The sequence below is a fragment of the Ambystoma mexicanum genome, chromosome 5q (genome assembly GCF_040938575.1).
Source record: "Ambystoma mexicanum isolate Mex_15411 chromosome 5q, UKY_AmexF1_1, whole genome shotgun sequence".
NCBI lineage: Eukaryota > Metazoa > Chordata > Amphibia > Caudata > Ambystomatidae > Ambystoma > Ambystoma mexicanum.
In genome coordinates, this window is record NC_090933.1 from 982,447,058 (window position 1) to 982,464,504 (window position 17,447).

The 17,447-nt window shown below is 45.4% G+C and overlaps 1 protein-coding gene across 1 annotated transcript in view; it reads left to right on the top strand.

The window, feature by feature from the left end:
- Window positions 1-1,853, top strand: part of EMC2 (ER membrane protein complex subunit 2) — a 376,010-nt gene extending 374,157 nt beyond the window's left edge. The window contains exon 11 of the mRNA XM_069621506.1: window positions 1,217-1,853. Within this exon, the coding sequence (XP_069477607.1) occupies window positions 1,217-1,303 (87 nt within the window). The 3' untranslated portion in view covers window positions 1,304-1,853. The remainder of the gene's footprint in view (window positions 1-1,216) is intronic.
- Window positions 1,854-17,447: the final 15,594 nt, after the last annotated feature.

The following is a 17,447-nucleotide window of genomic DNA, read 5'->3' on the forward strand; positions in this document are numbered from 1 at the left end:
CCCCCAACTCAGCACACACTCTCAAGCATACACCATGCACCCATACAGACCCGAGCCCCCCACCTCCCAACTCAGCACACACACTCTCAAACATGCACCCATACAGACCCGAACCCCCAACTCAGCACACACACACTCAAGCATGCACCCATACAGACCCAAACCCCCCAACTCAGCACACAAACTCTGAAGCATGCACCCATACATGCATCTCAACATACACAACACAAGCACTCAAAAACAAACATTCATACACATCCGACACGCCCCCCACCCCCACATCTCAACATACACAACACAAACATACAGCAGAACAGACCCGACACACACACAGACCACTTACCGGAGACGTGCTGGAAGGCAGGTAAGCTGGAAAGCTGGCAAGGTAAGTGGAATTGTACTACGGCTGGCGTGGCAAGCAAGGCTGAAATGCCTTCCGGCATCAAGCCTTACTGGCCACGCCAGCCGTAGTGCTGGCACTCCATTGGTGCAGCACACATGCACTACGTGGCTCGTAGGAGTGACGTGGTGCGTGTGTGCTGAGCCAATGACGGCCAGTGTTTTGTCCGGCCCGGAAGACAACAAAAACTTTCCTAATGGAGGGCGGCCGGTGCTGCTTGCGGGCCGCCCTCAATTAGGAAAGTCTTTGTGCCTCGCGGGCCGGAAAAAACAGCATGGCGGGCCGCAACTGGCCCGCGGGCCGTATGTTGTACACCCATGCATTAGAAGAACAAATTACTTCACTCTCAGTAATATTCTTTTTGATGAGTTAGCCCTTCTTCCTTCACATTCCTCTTCACCCTTACTAAACTGGCCCTCTTGGTAGACTGCTTGTACTGATGTTCTGCAGTCCCTCCGCTGCTTAGTTATAGGGAGAAAGGCAAAATTGATGTCATGGAGTGTGGCTGGCTCCTTGTACACTGGCCCATTCGGCATACGGCATGCAACAGTCAGAGCGGAACAGATATGGAGCTGCACTGCTCTTCAAGGTGGCTACCAAAGTCAGCTGGCGCTGGAGATAAGATAACTAAGATGAGGAATCTGTTGGAGTATGGACTATCGGGAAAAAGATTACCAAGTGGTAAGTAATGGTGCCTTTAGTGTTATCCTGTTTCTGATCTGATCTTAACAAGTCAGTTTTCATTTGAAAAAGAAACAAATGTTACTTTTAAATAAGTTTACAGTGACACATTTTCATTGCCTGTTCCATTTTTAGTTTGCAGGTCGCAGCAAGAAGGAAACAAAGTACTCTCTAAAGGCAGTAGAAGACATGCTGGAAGCTCTGCAGATAACTCAATCATAAGCCTGATCCATCCTACCCTGAGAATATGTATCAAACAATATGTCCTTGTTACAGCTCCGAATTACAGCTACATTACAAACGTTGTTGCTTTTTTGCCACTGTGATAAGAAAAGATACCCAAAGGTCGTCTTTGTATATGTATTATAGGAGGCCTGTGTACAGGATAGCTGGTGTTTGTTTGGCACAGGCTCCGTAAACCTTTTTAAAATATCCTAGCAACTAAAGTCGGTAAAGCGCAGCATATGGAGAAGGCACAGTTGTAATCCCTAAAAGGTTCTTTGACATTGGCACCCTGCTTTTCTGGTAACACTATTTAAAGTCTTCAATTTTCCTGATGTCTTGGCAGATTATCTGTGCATCGAGAATTTCCTGTCTGCCAATCAGTGCATTAAATATCGTTTTAAAAATCCCTCAATGATTTATTGCTGACCTACAACTAGAACTGAATTTACTGGTTGGATGAACATATTTTTGTCTTCTTTTTCTTTGACGTTCACCATTGAAGCATCCATTGTATCCAAAAATTAAACATTAAATACTATAATCATCACTTTTTCAAAGTAATATTTATGTTTCAATCGGCATTTTGTTAGCCCAAAAGAATATACCTTTCCTGGAGTGATGCACTGAGGTGACTTACAGAAGTTATGCCTATCTTTCACAGCCCTTTTTGGACTCCAAAACCCCACCTCGCATAACCACCTGCCACCAAAGTCAGTTCTGGGCCGTTTGTGAAATGTTCAAAAAGGTTTTGAAGGCTACCTTTGCAATATGCATTTGACATGGGAGTACCTCAGAAATGTTGTCCAGTTGGTCTGTACTACCTTTTATACCATACATTTCAGTAATGCATTATTTATAAAGTACATACACAAATAGAATGTCCTACTGGTGTAATGAATGTAATAAAACCCAATTAGATGAGTAATCCCTCAAGTGGATAGGTAACACTGCGTCTCCCCTTCTCCCTATGTACAACTGTTGACTTCCTGTGCACAAGGCAAACTTATTTAATAGAAAACTGTTAATAATTGTGTAATTAATTCAGCTTCTGAAAATATGTACTGTATGTATTTTGACTACAAAATAATACAAGTGGAAGAGTGTGGTCTGAGAAAACGCATTTTAACTAGTTCTAATCCAGCGTTATTATGAAATCATATAGCGACGTAGAATTGACATCATGGGGCAGTCATTGAAGGATGCAAGACTACAGACCTATGTGGAAGGATAACTTTATTTCATTTCAACTTAAGTTATTGAAAGAAGAGCAAAGGCCAAATCAGGGGATGCCTTTATTCCTAGCTGCACAAACCATAACATGTTTTGCGCTTATCTGGACTGCAACAAATAGAATAGGCCACTTCAGGCATTTTGGCTTGCTTTGGCCCTTAAAGCTGCCTTGCTTTAGTCACATCTTTCAGCCCTGAACTATTTTATGACAAGTAACTGTTTTGTGGATGTATTAATTGTTCATACTATAGCAAATTAACAATCTGTATAAAGTCACAGGTTTCAACCAGACATGCCCACTGCTCATTCACGATATGTTCCATTTCAGCCTGTGTCTTTAATGCTGTCTAAAACTCTTATGTGCCCCCATTTAAAAATATTGAGCACAATAAGGAGCCACATTGGCCCATTTGTGATGCATAGAATAGAAACTTATATCCAGCAGTACTTTAACGCATAATTGCATGGATTCGTCAACGTTGGAATCAAATTATTATATAATATATTTGTATTTTAAGGTTAATGCATTTGTGATTGTGTTCACCACAGCGAAGCAGCAATTTGGAAAAATGTGCCTGATTAAATGTAGGAAGACCATTTTAATGCAGAAACTTGCACAGAATACTAATACAAGTGCATCTACTTTATTGGCATGTATCTTACACGTGCTCGACACAGTACAGATTGAACATATTTGCTGGTTTAATTTGTGTTTGGGCGCCCTTTATATTAGCTTTGAAAATGACAGTGAAGGTCACTTACTCAGATTCCTTTCCCACGCATCCAAACATGTCTGTAAATCCTTCTGATGCAAGCCTTGGCATGTCGAAGAATGCACAAATAGTAGAATTTTCAATAAGCAGCAGAGCTTAAATTGTAACCCAACAATTTGTCTCACCTTTTGTAACTATTGAATCGAATTAATTGTACTTCATATACAAGTATGTCCAATTGTTTGACTATTGTTAAACAATGATCTTTATTTTGAGGGTTTGTCACTCAAAGGCTCTTCTCTTCGAACAACAAAAATGTCATTCGGGTAATTTTTTAAAGTGTACAGTAAATGCTCGAATTTAAATTTGGTAATGTAACTTAATAGCTGCTGCCACTGATTTAAATAGTACTAAACTCTCCACATATGTTATTCTTCCTCTTACTGCATTTTTCACAAGCGTGTAATTATTTAAACAATGTAGTTGGCCTACATCCTGATGTTTGCAAATGTAAAAAATAAAAGAGTAAATGACCAACCAAAGGCAAGCTATTTTTTTTATTCGAAAATGTGATGAGCCATCGTGTTACATGGTTTTCATATGTCAAAACAAATGAGTCTAATCCCATTATCTTAACAAAGATGTTCCCCCTTTATCTACATTGTGGTTTTCCTGTTATGCTGCAAATGACTGATAACCATACCAGTGTTTACCTGTGTATCTTGGGGAAACAGAGATATTTGTCCATAAAATGTATTTTTATCCTTCTACAGCATGGGGTCTGGCATGGGTTCACGTGCTCATGAATATTACCCGTTGTCAGGCTGGGAATCCTCAGTAAAAGAAAAAACAGTTTCACTTTCACTTCAAAACTGTATTTCTCCTCTAAACCAATCGCTGTCCTCTGGGTCCTACTGTCCCCATCCAATGACAGTCCTCCCCCTAAACCATGCCTCTGACACCCATCTTCAGATTTTTACAGCACGCTTCAGTGTTGGGAGTCCTCGAGTTGCTCTCCGAGGTATTTTGTACTTCATCAACGTTTTTCACCGAAAAGTTTAAAAAACATTTCCATCTGCCCGCATGCTCCTATCATCATCGGCCGGTAACGGGGATCCATTGTCGGTGAAGTTGCGCACCCACGAAGGGCGCAATTGTTCGTCGAAGTTTCTGAAAGCCATCTTGGGCCTACTTGGCGCACTCTGACCATGACAGAGGAGAAAAAGTAGGGAAGGACACATTTCAGGCCCTGCACCCAATGCGGGCTAAGGAAAACTCTTCGTGGAGGGCAATCATCTAAAGCGTCTATACTGCCTGCACACGGACCACATCGAGCATGGGTGCGAGATATGCCTGGGTTTCTGGAAGAAGTCGAAGAAAGACCGGTATAGCAGGCTGTTGGCATGGCTCAAGTCGAGCAAGGCCTCTGACCTGTGCTCCGAGCAGGGTCATGCTGCACCCAGAATCGGTCAGTCCAAGGAGCGCTATCCCTCCAAGAGGAGGTCGAAATCCTTTGTGGGTGCCCCATCAGTGGTGGTCCAAGACAAGGCCAAGAACCACAAAACCGATTCTGCCGTATTTGCTGTTGATGCTGGTACCAGGTCGAATAGACCGCAACAGCCATTGTCCTCCTTAGCCAGCCTGCCATCGGGTTCCTCCTCAAAGAGGAAGTCCTCCACCCCGTCCAAGTTACAGGAGTAATCTGAGAAACAAAGGCTCATCAGGTGCAGCCGAAGATGACGTCGACCGCTACGTCAACATCCACTGCGGCGACCGCAATGGAGCGTGGTTAGGGTGGTCCCTACAGCGCAGAGAGTATCCCTGCCTCCCAGATGTGCCACGGCCGCTGAGGCAGCAGCAAAGGCTGCAGGCACTCGTGGGTCTGCGGGGCGATGGCACTGTGTCTGCTCCCGGTACACAGCCCTCAGGAAAGAAAAGGTGGGGGGGCAAGGAAGCCCCAAAGTAACCCTGCAGGTTTACATTCAGCCAATGGACATCTCCACGGACGACGACCAAGCGTCCATCCACACAGTCCACGAGGAGGATGACGGCGCAGGGCCTAGCACTCCATTATTCCCTCTTCAGCCGAGGGACATATCCAAGAACATCCTGTGAACTCTCCACACTCTAGTGATGGAGATCCAGCAGAGGTTGCCACCAGCACCTATTGTTGCCCAGTACCTGACCAGCCTCCACGCAAGAAGAGGAAGCGTCACCCAACGCCGCCGCCTCCACGTCGGGACCCGACTCCATCAGCGGACCCAGATACACATACAGAAACTGACGAGGATGTGGACTTCGTCCCAGCGACAGCAGATCTCTGCACCTGGACACCCCTCAAAGAGGCTCTCCACCAGACGAAGTGGGATAATTTCACTCCATCTCCAAGGCCTCTGAGCGGTTCCAGCTGGTGCCCGAGGAAACCAAAAAAGAGGGCTTCCTATATTTGTGACGGTAGCCCAAAAGGAAGACGATCATGGCTGTACCCTTTTTGGATGACGTTTAGGAGGAAGGCCTGGCCCTCATGGAGAACACGTGCATGGCTCCAACTAAACAAGACCAGTTGGAGAAGAAATAAAAGGTGCCAGACTCCGCACCCAAGTGTTGACTCGGTTGTGTTGGCCGTAGCAACAAAACGTTCAGCCAACCCGGCATCCGCATCATTCCCTTCGGACAATGAGGGCAAGAAGATGGACGCCATCGGAAAGAGGGTTATCTACACGGCTGTATCCACAATCAAAGCGGCTAATGCTCTGGCTATCCTGTCCCGATACGACTGGGCGCTTTGTTACAAACTGGGCCCTATCCTTGAATTCCTTTCTGACATTTCAACCTCTTCCTTGAAGGGGAGGTGGTGTCGGACCATGGCATTCTGGTGGCACATCGCTGGCTCGGGCTTCCGGCAGATGGAAAACTGTGATTGCATTCGTCAGTAGGGATGGTTGAAGGCCACTTACATTTGCCAACACTTTCATGCAAAAGTGCTGAAAATGCTGTTCAACAGCAAAAATCGGTTTGGGAAGGCGGTCCACGGATCCGTTCAAGCCATAAAGACAGACACAGAGAAGACTCGTTCCTTTGACACCCTACAGCAGCATCGCTCATTCTCTTTTTGCTCCTCCAGGGGGAAATCGAGCAGATCTAAGGGATACTCCATGTCGTACAGACAACCTCCCCGATCCTCCACACAGGAAGCCTACAGGGGTCTCTCCCAGGCCTACGGTAGTGGAGGTCAGCGTCATCTACGCCCACAGGACAGGGCGCCGGTGCCCAAGCAAGCCTGAACCATACAAGACGTCGGGCCCCCACTCGTGCACCCTGGTGAGAGGCCGGCTGACTAGCTTAGTCGGCGAGTGGAAAAAGATCACCACTGACAGATGGTTGCTGGATGCTCTCGCCCAGGGACACACCTTGGAGTTCCAACACAGGTGCCCTTGTATTCCATTGGTTCCCTCAGCTCCTGGAAGAAGTGCAACCCATGTTACGGAAATGGGCAATAGAGCTTGTTCCCCAGTGGCTCCAGAGCTCCAGAGTCTATTCCAGATACGTTCTGGTCGGAAAGAAGACCCGGAGTGGGGGGTTGGAGAGCCATCCGAGATCTACGCCTTCTGAACAAGTACCTGAAGTCCCAAAAAGTCAGGATGGACATGTTGCAGCACGTGCTCGGTCAGCTGGAAGAAGGTGATTTCTTGACGTTGTTGGACCGAGAGGATGTGTACTTCCACATCCCTATCCTCAGGAAGCATTGAAAGTTCCTACGGTTAGTGGCAGAAAGGCAACAATACCAGTTCAAGGCCCTGCCATTCGCCTTAAAGTCGCCCCCAAGAGTGTTCACAAAATGCCTGGCCCCGGTGGTGGCTCACCTGCGTCTGCAGGGCCTATAACTATTCCTGCACCTGGACGATTGGCTGATACGTGCCCGCTCCTAGGAACTGGCCGACGAGCACACGAAGGAGACCGTCCGGCTGCTGGCGGAGCTGGGGTTCTCCGTAAACTATCTAAAGTCCTGCTTTATGCCATCACAGAACGCGCTGTTCCTCGGCGCCAGACTCAACACAGTGGCCTGCCTGGCGTCACCCTCAGAGAGGCTAGTAGCCATTCACGGGAAGGTGTAGCGACTGTCGTTGGCGAAGACGGCCACGGTTCGGGCCATCAAGTCGTTGCTGGGCATGATGTTATCCTGCATCTACCTCGACCGTTTCTGCAGGTTGCAGATGCGACCCCTACAGAAATTCTTGGATCCCCCTCAAAGAGTAGTTTCGACGGGCGATGGAGTGGTGGGGTTGTGGTCACACATCGCCCAGGGGACGGGATTTCAAACCATGCCATACCAGGAAATGGTCACCATGGATGCGCCTCTGGAAGGTTTGGCGGCTCACATCGGACATCTACACGCTAGAGGTCTGTGGCTTCGAGAAGAGAAGGATCTGCACTTCAACATCCTGGAGCTATGGCCAGTGATCTTGGATCTCATGTCTTTCCTACTATCTCTGAAGCCAAGAACACGTGCCTGCCATGAGTGGGAGTTTCATCGGGAACAGGTGGACCATCTATTTTTCAAATGGGGCAGACCCCTGATGGATTTCTTTGCCACGCCGGTGAACGCCAAATGCTAGAAGTTTGCCAGCAGATTCCACCAACCAAGTAGTTTGGGGGACACATTCTCCTTCCCGTGGGAGTGTCTGTTTCTGCACGCTTTTCCCCCATTTTCTCTCCTGCTACGTGTGATCAACACACTCGGACCGTGTCGGTGCAGGATGATACTCATCGCCGCAGCGTGGCTGATGCAGAATTGGTATCCGGACCTACTCAGCCTATCAGCACCGCGTCCAGTCAAGTTAATGATACTTCTGGATCTGCTCACCAGAGAGGGAGGCGCAATCCTTCATCACGATCCAGGATCCCTGAACCTGAAGGCAGGGCTCCTGCAGCCTTAGAGTTTAGGGGTTATGAGCTGCCAGTTGGCTGCTGGGAGGTCCTTGCCAAAGCGTTGTTGACACTAAAGTGCTACGACCATAAGTGGAAGCATTTTTCTACGTAGTGCCGAAGATTACCCCTCTGAGGGTCTTGGCCCCACAGATTCTTCCATACTTGCTTTCCTTGGCAACATATGGTCTAGCTCACACATCCATCTCGGTACACCTGGCAGCCATCTCATGCTACACCAGATCCTCATTGTGGTCCCATAGGCTCGTAAAGGAGGTTCTCGCGTGGCTTTTTCGAAGGCTCCTTCCCGGCATGGGAACTCAACTCCTGACAAGACTTATGGGGGTACCCTTCGAACCTATGCATCAAGCCCCACTCAAGTTTCTCTCATGCAAGACTGCATTCCTCGTGGCCATCACCTCAGCCAGACGAGTAGGTGAGATCCAGGCCCTGTCCTGCAAGCAGCCGTATCTGACTTTCCACAAAACGAGGGTGGTGCTCCATACTGTAGGGGAGGCATGGTATCTCAAGTATGACATCGGCACAATTGGTGCAAAAACCTTTATTGAAATTGTTGGGATTGAAGAAACTCCTATTTTGCCCTATAACTAAAATAGGAATAGACTTGACCATCAAATAATAAATAACCCAGTCCTAGTGGAGTCCGTCAAATCAAAGTGACCTATGCTAACAAAACCTAACACCTACCCTATCTCTTGTACAAGAACTGTAAAAAGGAGAAATTAATGCAAAAAGGGAAAATCAGTGTTCAAATGAATAAATGTGGTTGAACCAGCTCTCCTCACATGTTGGACCTCACATAGTAAGGATGTTCCTGTAGGTAGGATGACACACTCTGGCTCGGCTTCCAACACAATGAACAGTTCCAAAACGTGGATCGAGGCCCACATTTAAGTCTCTTTTCTTGACTTCCAATATAATCAAAAAGTTCACAAAGGTCCCCCTCTGTCGGGCTCAGACCTTTCACCACACAGTTCTAGTATGTCCCCTTTCGATTGTGCATGGCTTTCCTTACAGACCACTGCAGGAACACTTTCTCTAGTTTACAGTTCAACTTTCACTTTCCCCCTCTGTAGGAGTTAAACTTCTTTATTTCACTTTTGCTGTTCATACACTTTATCGCTTTAAACATAAACGCCGGACCGCTCCGTTACTTAGTATCACTGTTTTTTAAGCAATCTTTTACTTCAAAGTAAATTCACAAGTTTGCCTTTCCTCACGTTTCATTCACTCACGTGCACCCTTCACTTGCGATATAATGTTGCTATTATCAACTGTAACACACATCTGTCTTTCAGGTCGCTTGCCAACTCACCGGCTATGTGCGTCTCTTCTTGGTTTTACAATTCCCAATTTACGAGTCAAGATTAGTACCACAGGCTTTGCCTCGCCTCCCCAACTCTGCTGTTTACCCAGGAGGGTTGCTGGCGTCTTTGAAACACAATGCAGTCTTCAATTGTAGGATCTGGCCTTCTCCACATGTCTTTCATGGCCTGTTGGAGGCAACGACCTCCAGTAGGGAACCCATGAGGTTTTTGACCCACTGCTATCGTCCCTTTATCCGTCGCTGTGCTCCAGTAGGTTTGCCTTTGCCCCGGAAGCCCTGCTCGTACTAGTGTTCCGCCTTGCTCAGAGTGTGTATCTTTGGATGTGCCGGGGGCAGAACATTTTTTTCTGCCTTTTATTTGTGTGAGGAGAGCTAATTGGTATCAGGTGTATGCACTTAAAATCAAGTGCCTTACTTTGCCTGACCCGATTAGCGGTACATGTCCAGTGCGATGTGTGAAAGTTAAAGTTGTTACTCTGTCACCCTCTTCTCCGGCCCAGTGTTTGTGTAAAAAGGGGGGTTTAGGACCTTGGAGCATCCTAAAACATAGGATGGGTTGGATAAACAAAATAAGAGGAATACGTTTCTCGCCATCGCCTGCCTCACCCCCACTCCCCGAAGACCCCTGACCCAGGTGATCCTCCCGCACTGGTCCACCCCCAGGATCTGGAACCAAAAGCGATGACCGTGTCCTGGCTACCTGGATGACATGTCCTCGAGTATTAGCAGGTGAGGCATCCTTTGGTTTCTCACAGTATGCACCCCTTTTTCATGCTAAAGGTTCCACTGAAATTCAACCTGAACAAGCCTTAGGTGTTACCTATTTTCTTCCCGAAACCTTTGTCACCAGCGGAGAGGACCTTGCATTCGCTGGATGTTTCTCGTGCCTTGAAGTTCTACATGGCACTCACAAAGAGTTTTCGGAAGACTTCTCAATTGTTTGTGAACTTTGGACCTGTGAATAATGGGAAGGCCTTGTCCAAGGCTTCCATGTCAAGATGGCTCTCCGCCTGCGTCATGCACCGTCATTGGCTGGCTAACTGGCCTCTGCTGGGCCTTCCCGAGAGCCCACTCCACCAGAGTGATCACTGCAATGATGGCATTCCTTTCCGGTGTACCCCTGCTCGATATCTGCAGGGCTGCTTCGTGGAGGTCCACACATACCTTCACAGGGTTCTACTGCATCGACAGGGATTCCAGGTAGGAGTCAAGAGTCGGCCAGGCCACGCTACGCAACCTGTTCGCTTGAGGGGAGTCTGTTCCAGGGGTAATTGTTGATTACTTCTGTTGAGCCTTGCCACCTCCCGTGGTTGTGTAATATGTACTGCTGTGTATTTGTTATTCATGAGCATGTGAATCCATGCCAAACCACATGCTGGAGAATGTTTAAAGGGGATGTGTGCTCAAAATTCGTATTGTTCCGAGCGATCAGGCTTGTGTTTCTAAGCATACTGTGATCGATCACAAAATAAAATCCTATGCATCTTACCTTGGTTTTCCTCACTTTTACACATGCGAAAACAACGTGTTGGGTGCGGCCATCTTTTGCTAATCTTATCCATTCATGCATTGCCCTAAGTTCATGTGCCCTTGCAGCACTAAATCATATCACCCGCCCCTGAAGATGACATCACTATTACAAACTATATGCTTCACCTATTTTCATGACGTAAGTGGGCAGCGTAACCAGACGTGCCCAGTCATCACCCACGCCATAACGTCAGATAACGCTTAACCCGGAAGATCAACACACACATCCTCTCACATCGTATCCCAAATCGGATTTTCAAACAATACTTTTAAAGAAAACATCATTAATCTGCAATACCACAGACAACATGGGGGAGTATTTGAGACTACGATGTGCATGAAAGGTTAGCGCTGTGAAGTAGGTATAGCTCCCAATGGGACTGAGAAATGGAACAGACAGGTGGCATTATAACGGAACTGGGAATATTATCTATCGATAAGCGAACCAAGTTCCCCCTGAAAAAATGTTCTGCCCCCGGCACATCCAATAATGCAACGTTGATAGCACACCCTGATATTCCATGGGACAAAGTGGTTTAGATAGCACTAGCCTGAATACAGGTTGTGGTTGCGGTTCATCAATGAATAATAGTCACAATATGCTCCAACGAACAACCCATAACAATGTCAGTAAGCAATACCGGTCAGAAACTCAAACCTTTATTCACTCCTCTTTAAACTATACACAAACAACAATTATTAGCCCTATAGACAAACTGCGAGTTACGCACTTGGTTTTTTAGATATGGAGCGGTATAAATGTAATCAATGGAACAATGTATTGTGTCTGCTATTTTCGGCAAAATGTCATATTCACACGTCGCTGAATTCGTACATCTGCATACAGCACAAATGCTGTTTTTAATGTAAAAAATATTATGGTTAGTTAAACTTACATTATGTATGGTATTTCCATTCTCTTGGCGTAACGCAGTGTCCGATGAGAACACCAGTTTGCATAAATTGAAACTAAACGTTCCAATGTCCACTTTCTATATAGTCAATGTTATCATTTTTGCGGTTATTCAACGCCTTCTGTACTTCTAGACTTGCGATTGCTGCCTTTCGTTCAATGTCAAATAACAATTGAACCTTGTTTTCAGCTTCTATGCGTGGTAGGTTTTGTTTTTGTGAAGCAATGCCACAATAATTAACATACCGGACAAGACACGTCAGTGTGAATTGAAGAATTTCTTTTATTCCCAGAAGCATCATCCCACTAAGTGACCTTCACTCCATGGAGCGATGAGCAGAGCTGACCCACGTGGCATTCGAAATACGCCTGAAAAATAAACAAATTGTTGGCCGGCATCCACCAATGCCGCGCGATCATGAATACTGTCTTAGCCATCACTAGTGCGGGTTATGTACCCATATGTGATGTCATTCATGACGCTGTGGCCTTTCGATGGGCAAAATAATCCATTCTGGAGTCTCGACGTTCTCAAAGAGCAGACAACTCTGATGAATTATTTTTAATTTCTGAACAAATTAACCTTTTTAAATCCTGCAAGCTATCTCTTAGCTTCTTTCACCGAGAGGGTTGTTTTCATTATGTTGTGAGCTTAACAGGGGGCAGGCTTCAATTACACACTATCTTCCATAATTTATGCATGTCCGTTCAGACCATCTATCCCTCCTGAGGAAGCCCTGTCTACATTCAAGCGAGACAGGTTACATTGCTTGCCCATACCAAGTTTGTTGCATTCATGATCCGACTAGGCCTTGTGTCAATCGGCCATGCGAGTGCATAGGGTAAGCGAGGTTGAGCGTTAGACAATTTTTCTCAGTCGTTCCCTAACTTTCGAATGCGGACATGAGAGGTCAGTAGCCTTCTGCTCAACATTGCAGTAGTGCGCGAAAGCAGACAATTGCGACAGTAAAGCAAAAATTGTTCCTTCCTGGGAAGGCCGTTGCAAGTCAGGAAGGCGCCTGAGGCGAAGAAGAATTGGTTGCCATTATTCGAGTAGGATGTGCCCTTGGCGGCAGATCAGTTTTCAAAAGGTTAAAATCGCTGGTGAGCACAGGCTAACCCAGCCAACACTGAATTCCTTTACTAGACCCTATCGGTTCTACTGTGTCTCTCAGCAAGAAATCACATAATAAAATGGACAATATGTTTTTCTGATCTTCTGAAACTCATATAATAGGCACAGTGTAAACCTATGAATTGTATTCTGGTTAACTTTCATTCTAGGGGAGTTGGATCTTGACGTGTAATATTCAATTACAGTTGCTTTTCGTTTCACAGAGCAGGGTAAACAACTTCAACTTAGTTAGCCTCACAAGTGGGAGCAGGAAGAGGGCCAAGAGAAGCCAGAGTGACACGAAAGCAGGGAGCAGGTGTACCGATGAGGAGAATCTTGGTCTTACTGGCCTTAAGGCAGAGATCATTGGCTGCACACCACTCATGGATAGCAGACAGTCAAAGAGAGATGAGAGAAGGAGAAGAGGTGGCGGAAGGGAGCCTGAAAAAGAGATGAGCGTCATCCGCATAGCACTGAAAGTTGGGGCAGAGAGCAGCAATGCGGTGGGCAAGAAGTGCCAGATATTGGTTGAACAGCCAGGGAGAGAGGCTAGTCCCCTGGGGAACACCGCAGGTATAGTTGGGGAGAGGAAGGATCCAAGTTGGACCTGGAAGGGTTGATCGGGGAGGAAAGAAGTCAGCCAAGCCAGTTCCTGATCGGTGATACCCAGGTTATCATGGAGACGGTTGAGCAGGATGGCATGGTTGACCGTGTCAAAATCAGAAGAGAGATCAAGTAAGATGAGGACAGGGTGGGTGTTGGCATCAAGTCTGGAGAGCAAGTCTTCATTGATGTTCAGGAGAGCAGTTTCAGTGAGTCCAGAGGAAGGACAGGAAGGATCCAGGTGGATGATAAAGTCTCCACAAAAGAGGAGTTGAGTGGTTGAGTTTCACCAGGAGGTGGCAGAAGTCAGAGGAGTGTTTGACAGCTGAGTGAGAGTTTAGAGTGGTTATATGTACAAGGTTGCCGTTCTTGAAAGACTTCCAGGGAGGGGTACAAATCAGAGGTACGCCCTGCAGAGGTGTGGAAGAAACCTGAGGGGGCACAGAAGAGGAAGGAGTAGAGGGCAAGCTAGCCATGGGAGAGGCGAGGAAGCCAATGAGGGGAGAGAAGGGACATCAGGAGAAGAAAGGAAATTGATGAGGCATGGGAAGCGTCTGTCAAAGAGGAGGAGTTTGGCTTGAGTGCCTCGCAGCGAGACGGTACAATTCAAGTAAAAATTAATGATGACCTTAGAGTAGTGGCAGGGGGCCAAGAGGGCCTCCCACCAGGTGCTCATGCAAAGCAAAACCCAGAGTTACACTGTATGATTGATCCAAAATGATGTCTGCAAAACTTAAGGCAGGCTTTATCTGCACAGGCTAACAGCTTGTCAGGGGAAGCAAAACCCAGTTGTACAATTATTCTTACTGTAATAATAAAATCAAAGCAACATTACTTTTGTGGAGGGAGGCACAACCAATTCTTATGCGAGCAAACTAACCTTATAAATACTTTCGAGAATGGCATAACATTTCAAAGGTAACTAAACTGTCACCAAAAGGGATCAAAGGACACTTTCTACCCTTCGTGGACTGTAGTTCTGTCAAGATTAGCCATGGATGTTATATGATTGGGTACTCCCAATTTTTTGTTATCGAGGGGGCGGCACTATCAGTGGGAGACTAATGTGTATAAGACAAGAAGTGATAGGTCGCCTACCCCTACCTCAAGACCCTGAATCGCAAAAGGTTATGTCCAAGGTAGCCTTATATAATTTTCAGGTTACACCCACCAACCCTCATACAAACACCTCGGTTATTGTTCAATTTTCAATTTATTATTCAAAAGATTAGTATAAAAAACATTAATGTGCACTACATTTCCCAGCATGCATTATACAGGTGCACTTTGCTGGACCGACACTAGAGTCGGCCGCAAGTGCCCTGTTACTACGAAAATCTGAAAATGATCGTAGGCTGTCCTTGCCACTTTCCTTCTAATGTATAACATCAGATGCTGTGCTAAGTAATTAAATGTAGAAACTGAGAGGCACAAATTCGCGGTACGCATACGCACGTGATATTTCGCACGTGCCTTTGACGTTCCGTTGAAATTACGTACTTAGCCGATACTTGCCGTCACTAGGAGCATTAACAAGACCTCGAATCGGATCGTACGGATTCAGGCTTGGACTGAAGGTGAGTTCAGACAATATATTTATGGCGCTGCAGGTTCAACAACCCACCTCGCGCTGTTCTTTTAAACACGGGTACTAGAGGCCAAAGGCCTTTTCCCGTGTTCACAATATTTCGTCTTTCGGCATATGCTACTTTGTTTTAGCTGCAGGTCCCAATGCTGCACGGGAATTGCAATGACCACTAAGACTAGCTGTATAGTGTGAAGGATTTCAGCCTTTTGGCCAGCAGTTGCCATTTGCTTAGAATACATATGTGCATTACATATACATATGTGCATTGATATAGTTACCGTTATTTATTGTTTCTCTAAAATAACATGATTCACAATATCTTTTATATATGAGCAAGCTGTAAATGTCTCTGTTATTTTTCACAGCCTCGGTGTAATAATAAGTGAAAGAACACCATCACCATTGCGAATTGAGCTTAGTGAAGTTGTTGTAGCTCATCAGCCTATCAAGAAAGAAAGAAAAAAGAATAATGAAAGGTAACCCTTATAAACCACTGGCACCTATGAACTAATAAATCACTAAATAAATAATGAAGAGCCAAAATAGTCATCTAACAAATTTTTGTCTGTATGTTTTACAGACACAATATATGAAATTGAATGGATGGTAACCCTGTAGGAACCCATCTGAGTCTGCCGATATTTTCTACCAGATACGACCCAAAGAAATAGAGTCACTCTCAGGTTAGTCCAAGCTACTGTAGTCTCATGACCAGCAGTCCACACCCTCTTTTAAATATAATATGTCACAACCTATACAATCTTTTTATGCATTCCTTTTTATATTCTTATCCAGATATTCTATTAATGGGAAAGTATTCAATACGGAACATTTTCAAATCTGCTTCTGTCCTGAAGACGGCCGTTACCTACATCTTGACCAACGGTACCAGAGAGAATCCCGTATGAGTCACAAAGGCCGAAACATATGTCGACGTGTTATTAGGAACGTGTGTATTAGCCGATTCCTACCTCTCACTTTGAATAAACCACGATAGGATAGCTGGCGTGTATTAAATTACCCGCTGCTACCCTGTATTCATACAAGTTACCTTACACAGAGTGATTAACCAATTAAGAACACAACATTACATCATTCACTCTGGTTAAACACCTTTGAGGTATACATTAGAAGTTGGGAGACCACAATATATGTTGACTCTTCCTTGTAAGTACACATGTACATACCTACAGTAAGATATACTGTCCTTTCCCATTACCTTTCACTATGGTCATTGACGTTCTGAAAGGTCTGGTGCTTTGTCGCCATTTAGATTGTAAGTGATCAGCACAGTTTGTTTTTATATTTCTCTAAGTGTTGTTTTGCACATTAATGTTTTTTATACTAATCTTTTGAATAATAAATTGAAAATTGAACAATAACCGAGGTGTTTGTATGAGGGTTGGTGGGTGTAACCTGAAAATTATATAAGGCTACCTTGGACATAACCTTTTGCGATTCAGGGTCTTGAGGTAGGGGTAGGCGACCTATCACTTCTTGTCTTATACAAAAAAGATTAGCCATGGAACATCAAAAGTGGTGCACCTACGGCAACATAGCAACAACAGGCACTTATTGCCAAAAAGTTGACAAAGAGGATACATTTGAAAAAACAATTTGGACACTATGGTGAGCTATGTAGAGCTATGGAGAACCCAAAAAATTACACGCATCAAAAGACTAAAATACTCTGTGAGTGTGTAAAAAGGTGCCTCCTCTCTGAGGTGTTTGAAAAAATAATACACCGCCAAAGCAAAACGTTCTGGAAGTTATGGGGTTGACAGAGGTCAGGCGATTGATTGTGTGAAACACTTGTGTATAGGTTCGTTATAAATGCCATATATCATATATCCTATAGCTATGAAAATCTTACCCACCATAGGCCATCAACGCCAGTGCTATGCACTGCATGTGTGGATGTGGTTTTGGTCTAGCAGAGGGTTTGACAGACACCAAGTCCCAGTGTACCTTTGATTGATGGCAAATATCCATTTGTCTATCAGTACTTCAGCAACACAAATGGGCAATGCAGTACTGATGCGCTAGGGCAATTCTATTCAGAAATATACCACCAATAGCAACCACAGAGATGTGCCTCATCGATCGAAGACCAATATAAATGATGGGAAGGTAAAAGATATACCCAATTCAATCTTTATAATTGAACACTTTTCAA